The following is a 14657-nucleotide window of genomic DNA, read 5'->3' on the forward strand; positions in this document are numbered from 1 at the left end:
TTTTTTTTACGCCTAACTCAAATGATGTGACTATACGAATACCAAGAAGTGGGGTCCTGGTGAAGTCAAATTATGGTTCAAGAGATGGTATCAAAAAATCATATAAATTAGCAGTCCTCTGAAGACAAAAACACCAAAATCATAGTATGTGTTATGTTTATTTGTTTGTTTATATTTATTTACTCTTTCATATATACATAAACGTGTGCACGTATATATATGTATATATGTATGTATGTAGTAGATGATTGTGGAAAATACACCCCACATTTAAACATTTAATTTATATAGTTAAACATTGGAAAAGTCAAACCAGCCCAAATTTATCTTTTTGCACCCCAGATTTATTTTATATATAATAATAATATAAAATAAATAATTTAGTATAACTTAAAATAATATAATAAAATTAGCAGATTATTCTGTTTTATTTTCAGTCTAAACTCTTTCTACTTCATCCTGAAAAATAGCATGCCTCTGAAGAATATGAGCTGCAGACTATGACCACTGCTGAGAGAACTGCACCTAGGTGATGAGCAATTAGTAGGATTCATGCAAAATACTGCTTTTCCTTTGATTTTTCTCTTATTGTAAACATTCCTTCTGCTTCAGAGAGATAGAACGGTAAGCTGACTGAAAGCAGAGATGCATTTATGGATTTTATTGATATTTTTTGAGATATCTATATTTTAAGAATATCTTTGATGTACGTACATTGATTCTTAGAGAGAAACGGGCCTAAAATATGATTTGTGCAAATCACACCAGAGTCACTGAATTTATTCTTCTTGGTTTTACAAACAACCTTGAGAAGCAAGTTTCCCTTTTTTATTTTGTTTCTGGTCATCTACACAGTCACTTTGTTGGGCAACTTCCTTATTGTCACGGTTACCAGTGTAAATCCTGTTCTTCAAACACCCATGTACTTTTTCCTTCGAAACCTATCACTTCTTGAAGTCTGTTTCACCTTAGTCATGGTGCCGAAGATGCTGGAAGATCTAGTGTCTCCAAGGAAAATGATCTCTTTCATAGGCTGTGGTACCCAGATATTCTTCTTCTTCTTCTTCGGCAGCTCTGAATGTTTCCTCCTCTCTATGATCGCTTTGCAGCTACCTGTGACCCTCTCCGTTATTCAGTCATAATGAATAGGTCCTTATGCTTGTGGATGGCTGTGGGCTCTTGGATGTCTGGTGTTCCTGTCTCTATGCTACAGACAGCTTGGATGATGGCCCTTCCTTTCTGTGGACCAAACACTGTAGACCACTTTTTTATGATGGTCCCTCAGTGTTGAAACTAGTCACTCAGGATACAACCATGTATGAAATACAAACACTTGCTTCCATATAACTATTTATTATGGTTCCCTTTTCCCTAATTTGGTTTCCTATACCTGCATTATCGCAATTATCCTGAGGATGCCCTCTGCTACTGGTCGCCAAAAGGCATACTACACTTGTTCATCGCATCTCGTTATGGTATCCCTTTTCTATAGAACAGCCAGCTTGACGTACTTATAGCCCAAATCGAGCCAGTCCCCTGAGAGCAAGAAGCTAGTGTCATTGTCCTACACTGTCATCACTCCTATGTTAAACCCCATCATCTATAGCCTAAGGAACAACGAAGTGAAGGGGGCAGTCAAGAGGACATTCAACTCAAAAAGTTTTGCAGAAGTTAGATGTGTTTTGAGTTCTATCATCTAGTGTGTTTCTAAACGAAGTAGGGGCCACAGAACCCACAAACAAAAGCTTAAAAGCTCTTATTTTGTCGGTGTCACTGGGGATGCAGTGCACAGCACCGTGGCTACAGTTCATGCTACTGTGTAGTATATCTTAAAGTTGCTAGGAGAGTATATTCTAAAAGTTCTCACCACAAGGAAAAAATGTTTTTGTTTTTGTAATCATGTGGTGATGGATGTTATCTAAACTTGCGGTAATCATTTCACAATATATGTATGCCAACACATTATATTGTACACCTTAAACTTATGCACTGTTATATGTCAATTATATTTCAATAAAACTGGAAGAAAAATAAAATTAGTGAAATCTGAAAATAAAATAAAATTAAAAATCTACATGCTATTTCTCATTCTTTCAGTAACTATCTTGATGACTTCGGTGAAGATAAAAGCTATTTGGGACTTTGATCATCTATAAAGGAGAAAATTCTAAAATTATGATACAAAATGTGTGGACTATAATGGCAAAGTAATTAGGTGATGGGTTAGGAGTTTTCATTGACAGATTTGCAAAAGGAGTTTAAATGTAAGGTTACAATAAAAGCAATCCTTGTTTTTAGCAAGAGAACAGAGATAGTGGGGGGTAAATAGGTAGTGAAGGAAGCTTACTTTTCATAATAGGCATTTCCACTTTTTCTTATATACTTGTTTATAGATTGGGCTTTATATATTTTATGAATTTACAAGCTTACGTTTCTAATGATAATCAGGACATTTGATTTCTCTGTTAAGCAAATATATGTATATCTACATATATATTTATAAATGGGCCATTTACAGATGTAATCATTTTAAGATAAGGTTATACTAGGTTAGGGTGGGCCCTAAATGCAATGGTTAAGGGTCATTATATTAGGACAGAGAGATTTAGATATGCAGAGATACGCAGACCTATAAGGAAAATAGCCATGTGAAGATGGAGGTAAAAGCTGGAGTGATGCAGTAGCAAGCCAGCAACACCAAGGTTTGTTGGCAACCACAAGAAGCTAGGAGAAAGGCATGGGACAGATTTTTCCTCAGAGCCTTTCGAGGGAACCAGTTCTGCTGACAACTTGATTTTGGACTTTTGGCCTCTTGAATTGTAAGGGAGTAAATTTCTGTTGCTTTAAGCCACCCAGTGTGTGGTAATTTGTTATGGCAGCCCTAGGATGCTAATACGGTCCACAGCTTTGAAAGCGATTAGACAATTCCTCAGGAGATAAGTGGTAGATAGAAAAAAATACATATCCTTTGCAATGTAACTCTGCAGCTTCACTCAGTAGGAAAATTTCTATTTTCCCATCCTTTGAATCTAGTCTAGACTTTGACTTGTTTTTTGCAAAGAGAACGTGACAGAAGGAATGTTGTGACAGTTCAGAAGGTAAAAATCAAGAAACCAAGAATATATCTGCTCTTTCTTTCTTGTACCCATGTGATTCCCATGAGAACAAGCCAAGGCTAGCCTGCTGGAAGAAGAGAGATCTGTTGAAGCAAGCTGTCATCCCAACTGAGGCAATTCTAGACTGGTTTACAGTCCATTCACATCAACAGAATTGCCTAGCTGACACATAGACTCAAGAGCAATAATACATGCTTGTTATTTGAAGACAAGAAGTTTAGGGGAGCTTTGTTATGCAGAAATGGCAAAGTGATAAAAGATGCATAATGAGTTCCTAATAAAGATATTAAGAATCACACCTGCCAGATCCATCTTTGACTTTTTAACTGAAATCGTTCCCGCTATGAATCACAGTGCAGAAAACTGTTAATGATGTATTGTAACAGAGCCAATTTCTTGAACTCGCCTTTCTTATTACTCACTTGATTTATTGAAACCTCCCTACCTTCATCTGTCTGGCTTTCTGAATATTAACTTTATCCTCAAGCTTCCAATATTTTTTTCTACCTTTTAGTTGGACTCTTTTATATGGCTTGCCATTACTTTCTGGATCAGAATACTGCATTGATCACAGCATGAACTACAGCTGCAGTTAGGAAACAGTTCTAACAACCCCATTAGTCATCAGATAGCCCTACTCTCAGGATAGTCCCTATAGATTACCTTTTAGAAAATAAAATACTAATCTACTCATTGAAGTTTACAATAAAGAAGTGATTAAGAATATAACTAACATTTGCTACATGCTATATTTAAAAACTGTAGAAAAAGAAAAAAATGGTAATAGCCTGATGTTGGGTATTTGTGGAAAATATGCAAAGAAAATACCAGAATAGCTTTATGCTCGTAATGCTTAATTGGAGAAATTAGAGTTGGCAGTTGCTAAAAATAGGCCTTCTATCCTTTGTCTTTTTAAATAACATTTACCTGTACAGTTGCAAAGCTGATAAATCTTTCCCTAGTGAACTTATCCACTGTGTGAGAGCAGGTTCAGAGGAGAATAATATTGGAACTTAACACATATATAGCACTGACTATATGCCGATCTCTGTTCTAAAGCTTATTCTTCATGGTAAACTGTGAGGTAGGTGCTAATATGATCTCCACTTTACAGATGAGGAAACTGAAGCACAGGGATGTTAGAGATGTTATTGTCATTTTTTTTATTCATTTCCTACTGCAAATTCATTTATCAGTCACTTCCTCAATCCACTTTTATCACTTATCCTTAGCCCTTTATCTTTTGTCATGAATGATGTCATGTTTTCTTGGTTTAGTTCATTTACTAAAAAACCATAATGCTAGCTGGTAAAAAAAAAAAGTTGATGTTCCCTCCCATCCTTTTACAGTTATGTGTATGAAAGCTATCCTGAGAAATATCTTGTATTGAGAGCGCGCACATCATGTTTAGAGGCCTGAAAGTTCTCTAGTTTGAGGTGTTAAAATGTTCAAAGTTAACTATTGACAAAAAAGATTTAAAATGTGTATTTATGACATGATCTAGAAGAATCTGGATGCCAGCTAACATATGAGAAATAGTATGTGGGTAATGAGATTTTTTGTTGTTGTTGTTGAATGAATATAGTTTAACAGGGTACAAATTCTTACAATTTTTTATGATTAAAATTTTAAAGGCAGGTGAGTTAGCTGAGTGACCATGAGCAACTTGACCACCCGGGGTCTTGATTATTTTCATCTACGAAATGAGTGTATCGATAGTGATCTCTTGGGGTTGTTGTGAGAATTAAGTCAGATAATGTGTAGGAAAACGTAATGCAATGATGGCAAAGGGCAGGTCCTCAAAAATTGTTGGTACTGAACCTTGCTATTGGGATGGACGGATCTTATCTCTTTCTTTGCTGGGTAATCAGAGTGAATTTCTCCTCAGACAGGATGTAAAAATTGTATCAACATATGCTCCTCTAGGCAGTGGCCGCAACCCTGTGACTCCCCACTTCATCTGACATTTCAGCATTCTATGTCTTCTAAAGACCTTGGAGCACAGTCCTGGGCTCTGGTGGAGGGACAGCAGCTTGGGTGGTGCCAGAGACATACAGGAAAAGACTGAGTTGTGTGGCTTCAGGGCAAGGGCTGCCATTTTCCCTTTGTTAAGCCCTCCTCCTGTGCAGCCTGCAAGCGAAGGCCATCTTGCCAGTGTTGAGCCCTCCTGCAACAAGGCTGAATCTGAACCTGCATTGGCCTGGTGAGATTGGCTGGTTCTATTCTGGCGACTCCCTCTGTGGGGTGGTTTTTAAGCAAGGTAATTATAACATTAAAATTAGAGAAATGGGAATGATGGGTGTTACACGATACAGGCTGATTCAGAGAGATCGGTTAGGATATTCTTGTAGCATAGCTGGTGTATGATGTTAAAACTGTATTTCTGTACCAGGGAAGAAAAAGAAAATTAAAAAGAAGAATGGAAAAGAAATCACAAAAGATATATTTGATAACTCATTGTCTTTATGAAATAAGAGAAAGAACAAGTATACTCAGAGATAAGGAAAGTAGAATCAGTTACAAAAATTATAGGCTTCTATATAGGGATTTAGAGAACGAAGAGTGGGAAGCAATTGAAAAGACAGTATAGATAAAGAGGCTGATAATCATCTAATCTTGAACATATCAATTATTTTACATTAGCTATCATATTTCTTTGTATATATATGCTTATGACTTTTTCTTTAAATATACATCAGTGTGAATGTAGGTAATATATACTCATGAGTGCAGGATTTTTTTTTTCCTTTTAGTTTACATGTCTATTACTATGTTCATGAATTGAAAAACACAATATTGTTATAATGTGTCTTCTACAAAAAAACGTTCTAGAGATTCACTGCAATTCTATCAAAATCCCAGCAAGTTTTTTTTTCTTCCAGAAATTAGCAAGATCTTTCTAAAATTCTAATGAAAATTCAAAGGATGTGATACCAAAACAATTTTGAAAAAAAGGAATGAGGTTAGAGAACTTACACTATCTGTTTTCAAGACATAGAGATTCAGTAATGAAAACAGGAAAATATTGATATATAGACATATAGATCAGTGAAACTGTAGAGTCCATGATTTTCAAAAAAGTGTCAAACAATTAAATAGTGAAAGGAATATAAGATCATCACTACATAAAAGGTGGAACAATTTCTTTTCATATACAAAATAATAATACGCCTTTATCCTTACCTCACATGTTTTACAAAAATTGACTTGAAATGGATAATGGATTTAAATATGAGGGTTAAAACTATAAAACTCTTGGAAGAAAACAGAATATTTCTGGAGAAAAATTAGTGATATTCCTTTGGCAAAGATTTCTTAACACACAAAAAGCATAAAAAAAATTTGAAAACCAAAAATTTGGATTTATAAAAATTTTACCCCTCGAAAGACTCTGTGATGACAATGAAAAGGTAAGCCAAAGACTGAAGAAGATTGTTGTAAAATAGATTATGGATTTTTTCCTAATATATATGAAGATCTTTTACAGCTCAATAAGAAGACAAACTATCCAATATAAATGGACAGAAGATTTAAACAAACACCTCACCAAAGAACATATACATACCCATAACAAATAAGCACACAAAAGATTCTTGATATTTTTAGTCATTATGAAAATTAATGGACAATGGACTAGTGGTTACCAGAGGGTTAAAGGGGAAGTAGACGGGGAAAAAATATTTGAATAATTTCTTCAATTAAAAAAATAAAAAATAAAAATTAAGAAAAGGAACTTTAAAATTAAAATAATATTTTGAGACCATTGCAAACTTAATAGAATGACTAAAATTAAAATGATTGACTGTACTAAATGTTAGTGTGGATGTGGAAAAATAGAACTCTAATAGATAGCTGTAGAGAATACAAAATGTTATGACCACTTTGGAAGCAGTTTAGCAGTTTCTTTAAAGAATTAAAGATCCGCCTGTCATTCACCCCAGCCATTCCATTTTTAGGCATTTGCACAAGTAAATGAAAGCATCTGTGTACACACAGACTTGTGAAAAACATTCATAGTGGTTTAATTTGTAATAGCCCAACTGGAAATGCCCAAATGTACATCTAAGAAAAGGAAAAACTAATTGTGGTATATACATAACATGAGATAATACTCAGAAATAAAAAGGGAATGAACAGTTAAACATGATGAACATCAAAATAATTATGATGTTTGAAATAAACTAGACTAAAATATATGATTTCATTTATGTAAAATTCCAGAAAATATACAAAAATTTATAGTTATAAAAACAACATATCTGTGGGAATGGGGCAGGATGAGGGACAGGATTATTAAGGGACATGAAGAAATTTTAGGATTCAATGGATATATTTATTATCCTGATTGTGTTGAAGTTCTCACAGGTGTATAACATGTCAAACTCATAAAATTGTATATTTTAAAAATGAGAAATTTATTATAAATCAATTATAGCTCAAAACAATATCTAATTTAGAAATTTAATTTGTTTTAAATAAATCCTCAACAAATCATTATTGAGCAAAGGTATCGTGCTGTATGATTTTCTAGCAGGGAATATATATATTTATAAAGAACCAGATAGTACCAAACACTTCCATAGGCATACAGAGATGCTAGTAAATATTTCTCATATAAGGCATTACAAGGAGTATGAGTTGTTGAGGCAGAGTTTCAAACAACAAAGTGATTCAATGAAAGGAATGTTTGAGAAATGTTTGGCAGGATCCATATGCATACATTGAAAAAAGAGCAAAGAGAATATAGGGAGATAAGTTATCATTAGAGTAATTGTTATTTCACAGTCCTAGATTAAATGCCAAAGAAGTCTCATGAGGAGAAGATATACCAAAAGAGAAAATCATGGTATTTCCATATATATGAATCAAGGGAGGTTTGAGTGAAATCGATCTTTTTCCCTGAGAAAATATTGGAATCTTTAACATTAATATTTGTGTGAGATTGTGGTGTTAGGCAAGCAATTTGTATATCTGGAAGAAGTTCAGATTACATACAATATTTTTACATATTTCTATTTTGTATATAGAAGCTTTTTATTAGTTATAATCATTTCAAGATATAGTATATTTAACATATATGTATATATTTGTTTATATATGTATATATTTTACATTTTTATATAAGATATATAGTGTATATATGTAGTCTATATACACATAAAACCTGAATATTTATACATTATATAGTTCATTTCTTTTTACATATTTACTTTATACAGTGTTCATTTGATAGACCTGATGATTTTTTAAACATATAAATTGAAATTATACTAAGGCTTTGCACATGTAAATTGGAGATTAGAAAGATCATCTATATAATTCTGTAATAACTTAAAAATAGGATTGAGTTAGACAGGAAAATAATTATAAAAAATACATTTTATTTAACTGTAATTCTGATATTCCATTTAATTTTTCTTACATTTACATTGCTTCTAAAAATGATTAAATGTTTTGCTTGTGATGTTTTCATGTGTGTCCACATGATTTAATCAGAAATATTAACCAGTGTTTTTTCAGGAAGAGATTTCAAATTTCTTTTAATGTTATCCCATGAATGAGAAATGGTATAGTAAAATGTACTTTCTTAACAGAATACTTAGGAGGGCCATTCAGGTCACTATATTTGAATCACTTGATATAAATCCAATATTTATTTAGAGTTTGCTCAAATTGTTTTTGATTTGTCAACCTTATCTTCTATAATTAGGTATCTTTGGGTTACTTTGGAGAAAGGAATAGTTCATTCAAAGACTTGATCTCTTATAAAAGATTAAGGCAACATGACATGTTGAGACAGCTCAAACTTAGAGAAAATTGACATCAAGTAAGATTCAAATTAAAAACAAGATTTAATTAATATATATTTATAAGATTCCATATATGCACTAGTTACTTTCCTAAATCTTAGAGATTCAGCATTCAATAAAGTTCTTCACTTAAAGAAACTTGTAATTTAGTGAGGATGATAGATAGACAATAAACATATAAGCAAATAAAGAAATAATATAATTTAGGAGTGATGTAAACTTTAAAAAAAATCTAGGTATAAAATATCAAGGAAGTCAAGGTGTTAGACAGTAATTGAGTAGTGGCTATCTTGGATAGTATGATTTTGAGGCATGTCCAATTCTGAGATCTGAATGATGTGAGGGAGCTAGTCATGATGTCTGGAGAAAGAACATCACAGAAAGATGGAACAGCAAGTGCAGAGTCTTTGAGATATCCAGTCTCGTAGAACAGATAAATTCTAAGAGCAAGGGACTGGTAAAGGAAGCTTGGCAGAGGATTGCAACCTGATTATATGCTTTGTTTTCTTCTTCTTTATTGATTTGTGATCCATCTTTGTTAGGATAGAAAGCCAGGCATTTCTGGACAATTTGAAGGAGACAAATTTTTATGGCCCAGGGACCATTTCCCAATGGGCTCTAAACTTCTAAGTCTCCAATTCAGCTATAAAAGGAGCTGATTTGGAACTGAAACAGAACTGATTCACCTGTTTGAAGAAAGAGAGGGTTGGTGACAGCTGCATTTAACTATTGAGGTATAGTCTCTTTGTTATTTTATTTGCCTCCCAATTCATAACTGCACACATATTCTTTTTAATAAAATTTTGATTGATTTAAACAAATACAGATAAAAATTCAGAACATAACATTTTAGCATATGTACATATTTCCAGGCAGAAAATATTACACCATACTCATAGAATTAGAGTCTAATTAATTAATTTAATCAAATCATAATTTTTCTGTTTTCCACTATGCCCATTCCTACTTCTGACAGGTTCAATTTTCTTAATTTTCCTCCTACATGTAATCTAGAATGATACTCCATAAACTAATAGGTATTTATTAAAGCTTTGTAGTCCACCACAGAAGGAGACAGAGGCTAAACATAGAAGTTACATATTATTCATTATGGAGATGATTTTACTTTGGGAGAATGGATTCATAACTAAAGTTATTCAGAAAAGATTAGAAATGTTCTTCCATGTCCTTTTAACTACAGTGAAATCTTATATATATTTTTAAATCGATGTCTTAGTAGTAAATCTTTTGAAGACAATATATTTTTGGCCAAATAAATCTTGTTTGGATCAAGTATTTATTATTTAATCATATATACATATTAACAAATATATATATTCTTTTTTGGGATAGCACTAATCTATAATAAAAGATTATCATCTACTGTGCTGAAATAAATAGGTTTGTATAAATTTTTCTTATATAAAAATTATCATTTTGTTCCTCTTTAACAGATGTTGAGATCACTTATTAATATAAAAATATTGTTTTTGCTCTCATTTTTGAACCCTCATTTATTCAGTAAAGTGTTTCTATGTGGACATCATTTACAAAGTTTTTGTTTTGTCAAAAAATTACTATTTCAATAATGGAAATTTCAGATTATCTGTGTTTCTTAGTCTTAATATCTGGAATCACAAACTAGAAGATTCACACCAATATCTTCAAATTATCTGACACACTACTTATTTTTAGGTTGAAACAGAAAATCACAACCAGTTGTTCAGATCCCTACGATTTAGTTCAACTACCGTGGCAATATTATAATTTAATAAACTATTTTGTCATAGTGAAAGAACTGTCTTCATATTTCTTTGACTATAAAATATTTTTATAAAATTTATTATTTGTGCTTTTTAAAAAATTTCCCCCATTCATTTATCTGTACTCATTTTAAAGTAGTTAAGATAATATATCCAGACACAGATAGCCATAATTTCAATTAACACTTAAATTTACATTATCAGTGCATTAATCTAATTATTCATTAACATTATAGAATTTTAATATAACTGTATAATTGTATAGCATATTATAATTTTTAGTTATTTATTTATATTATAACTTTTAAATATGTGAATATGAAGGTACAATAGCCCCCCTTATCTGCTGTTTTGCTTTGTGCAGTTTGTTGCCCACAGTCAACAGTGATCTGAGAATATTAAATGGAAAATTCCAGAAATAAACAATTCAGTTTTAAATTGCTCACCATTCTGAATAGTGTAATAAAATCTCATGCTCTACTGCTCTGTCCAACCCAGGATGTGAGTCATCTCTTATCCAGCATATCTACACTGTATGACATTACTTAGTAGCCCTCTTGTTTACAGATCTGTTATCACCAGCATCAAAGCGTTTGTGTTAAAGTAACCCTTATTTTACTTCGTAATGGCCCCAAAGCACAAAGGTAGCTATGCTGACAGTTTGGATATGCCAAAGAGAAAAGGTAATGTGTATGCATGTATAGGAAAAAACATCATACACATAGGGTCTGATACTATATTCTCGGTTCCAGGCATTTACTGGGGTCTTGGAACATAACCTCTGTGCCTAAGGGGAAACGGTTGTATTTAACAAAAGATAAAATTATCTATAAAAGTGAAAATTGGCTAAAGTTATAATATTAAGAATCCTTAAATTTTCTAGATAAAATTTTACTAGATAATACAACTTTCTAATTTGTTAAAACTGTCCTTTATCTGTATTAAATATTCTTGAAATTTATACCTTGATAAGGATATGAGATGTGTGACTACTGCTAACTTATTCCATATTATAATATGAAAATATGCCAACATATGTAGTGAAACATTGTTAAAGTGAAAATAATTTTATAATTTTTTGAGTAGAAAAAGCATTCTCTTAGTACTATATCTTCCTGTCTGATGATGGAACTATAAAAGAAAATTCGGAAGAACTATGCATAAAGAACTGGAGCTTTTATTTGCATAAAAATTTTATAGCATTCAATAAAATACAGCTATGAATCTAAAAAGAAGTCAAAAATATAATTTTTTATTGAAATTTTTACCAAATCTGTATAATTTTCTGAGCTTGTATAAGAGGTATAAAGGAATAGCAGCCTATTCCTATGGACAAGTTATTTATGTTAAAGTTGAACAGATAAGATATACATACTTAATACAACTAAAAATAATTTGACTTTATGACCCAGTGTTATGGTAAATTTTTATAAAGAAGAAGAGAATTGTTGATTGGTATTGTTACATAAAATTGTATGGAGAGCTGAGCTTGAATCGACATTTTAAGAAACTGTAGTATGTTGATGTGCAGTACTTGTGTGCAGGAAGAAAGCATAATCAGTGAGATAATTTTGATTTAATATTTAACCAAGAGCTGACTATCTAAATATCTCTATCAAACAGTGATGCATTTATTGAGCCTTTGTCATAACCCAGGAAATGTAAGTAATATGAATTCTAAGCACTTTATTAAGAATTAAGAGAAAAATCTATCCAGGCTGTGAGCTTCAGTAGATGTACAGAATTATTATTCAAAATTAGAAAGTTGAAATAAGCAAAAATGCAAAATGGCAAAAAGAAGAAAACGGCCAACTTGAATTTTATTCCTATAGTTCATACCTTGGATTATATTTCCTTTGTTGGCTATTAATTGAGAGTTAAAAGGCTATTTTAAGAAATCTCAAATAAAACCTACTCTCTAAATTTGCTTTAGATTTGTCTATGCACATGTGACGGCATCCAATAACAGGAAAATCAGAATAGAAATAATAAGAAGGAAAATATAAACAAGTGGGAAGATGGTGAGAAATAAATATTGGTACAATTTGAGAAAATAATTGAAAATATCCCTAAGAAACAGGAACTTTATTTATAAAGTAAAGTAGGGTTTTTTTTCTTTAAAAGATATGTAGTTTTCATTTTTTAAACAATTTTATTAAATTTATTGAGGTGACATTGGTTAATAGAATTATTTGTTTCAAGCGTATAATTCTATAATATATCATCTGTATATTGCATTGTGTGTTCACCAGCCAAAGTCAAATCCTCTGTTACCATGTATTTGACCCCCTTTACCCTTTTCTACCCTTCCCCCAGCCCCCTTTCCGTCTGGTAACCACCACACCATTGTCTCTGACTATAAGTTTTCGTTTATTTGTCTTGTTCATTTGTTGCTTTCAGATATGTCATTTTTAGAAAAAAGGGATAGAGAAAGATTCAGAGTTTAACATTTTGCTTCTTTTTTTTAACTTCTATTTTATATTTCAATTAAAATCTGGAAACTTGTTTTATTCCAACTATTATTATTATTATTATTATTATTATTATTATTGTTATTATTATTATTTTCTATCTTAATTTGTCTGAAGTTAATGATGGGAAACCAGACATCAGTGATACAGTTCATTCTTCTGGGATTGACAGATGACACAGAGCTTCAAGCTGTGCTTTTCCTTTTTCTGCTGCTAACTTATGTCTTAAGTGTCATGGGAAACTTGACTATCATCATTCTGACCCTGCTGGATTATCGCCTTCAGACTCCTATGTACTTCTTCCTCCGGAATTTCTCCGTTTTGGAAATATCTTTTACCTCTGTCTTTGTTCCCAAAATGCTAGTCAATATTGGAACTGGAGACAAGACTATCTCTTTTGCTGGTTGTTTCACTCAGTATTTTTTTGCTATCTTCCTGGGAGCAACCGAATTTTACCTCTTAGCTGCTATGTCTTATGATCGCTACGTTGCCATTTGCAAACCACTACGTTACACAACTATAATGAGCGGGAGAGTCTGCATTCAACTTGTCCTATGTTCCTGGTTTTCTGGTTTTTTAGTTGTCATCGTGCTGCATATAATGACCCTCCAGCTGACTTTCTGCGCATCCAACGTCATCAATCATTATTGCTGTGACTATACTGTACTGTTGCATTTATCCTGTTCAGACACACGAGTGATAGAACCGATCGAGTTTGTCCTTGCTGTGGTTACCATCATCTTCACCTTGATGCTGGTGATTCTTTCCTATGCATACATCATCAGGACAATTCTGAGAATCCCCTCTGTTCAACAAAGAAAAAAAGCTTTTTCAACATGTTCTTCTCACATGATTGTGGTCTCACTTTCTTATGGAAGCTGTATCTTTATGTATACAAATCCCTCTGTAAAAGATGCAGCAACTTTTAGTAAGAGAGTGGCTGTTTTAAATACCTCAGTTGCCCCTCTGTTGAACCCTTTCATCTATACCCTAAGGAACAAACAAGTGAAAATAGCGTTCAAAGATATGGTCACCAAGATAGCAGTTTTTTTAAAAAAGTGAAACTACCAGAGGTTCATTATTAAAATAAATAATAAATGTTTGGAAGACCGTAGATGTACATTATTGTAATTTAAAAATATTTTCTATATGATATCACTAATATTCCTGTATTAACATTGAAACAGTGAAACTTATTAATTAGGTTGATTTTATCATCACTTTATTATTCTTAAAAATGTACAGATCTGTGTGTGTGTGTGTGTGTGTGTGTGCGTGCACTCTAACACTTCCATGCTGTTTTTCATGCATTTGTACCTCACTTATAAAGAAAAGATTTTAGCGGATGTCAGGATTGGCAATTTGACTTCTAAAGTCTGCTTTTTACTAATGAACTGTTGTTTTCATCAATTGCCATATGGTTTTAATCTCTATACTTATAACTGGAAAATTAAATACATACACTGAAGAAATTTATTTTAACTTGTTAATAATAGC

The 14657-nt window shown here is 32.3% G+C and overlaps 1 protein-coding gene and 1 pseudogene across 1 annotated transcript; both read left to right on the forward strand.

Annotated features, from left to right (window-relative positions):
* Positions 1 to 745: 745 nt before the first annotated feature.
* On the forward strand, positions 746 to 1686 carry LOC120599933 (olfactory receptor 10A7-like; annotated as a pseudogene).
* An 11594-nt stretch (positions 1687 to 13280) lies between these two features.
* Positions 13281 to 14275, forward strand: LOC120599931 (olfactory receptor 2AP1-like). The gene has a single exon (XM_039859097.1). It carries the CDS (start codon positions 13281 to 13283, stop codon positions 14220 to 14222), a length of 942 nt encoding a protein of 313 aa, XP_039715031.1. The 3' UTR covers positions 14223 to 14275.
* Positions 14276 to 14657: the final 382 nt, after the last annotated feature.

The sequence above is a fragment of the Pteropus medius genome, unplaced genomic scaffold, assembly GCF_902729225.1.
Source record: "Pteropus medius unplaced genomic scaffold, Ma_sr-lr_union100, whole genome shotgun sequence".
NCBI classification, from domain to species: Eukaryota; Metazoa; Chordata; class Mammalia; order Chiroptera; family Pteropodidae; genus Pteropus; species Pteropus medius.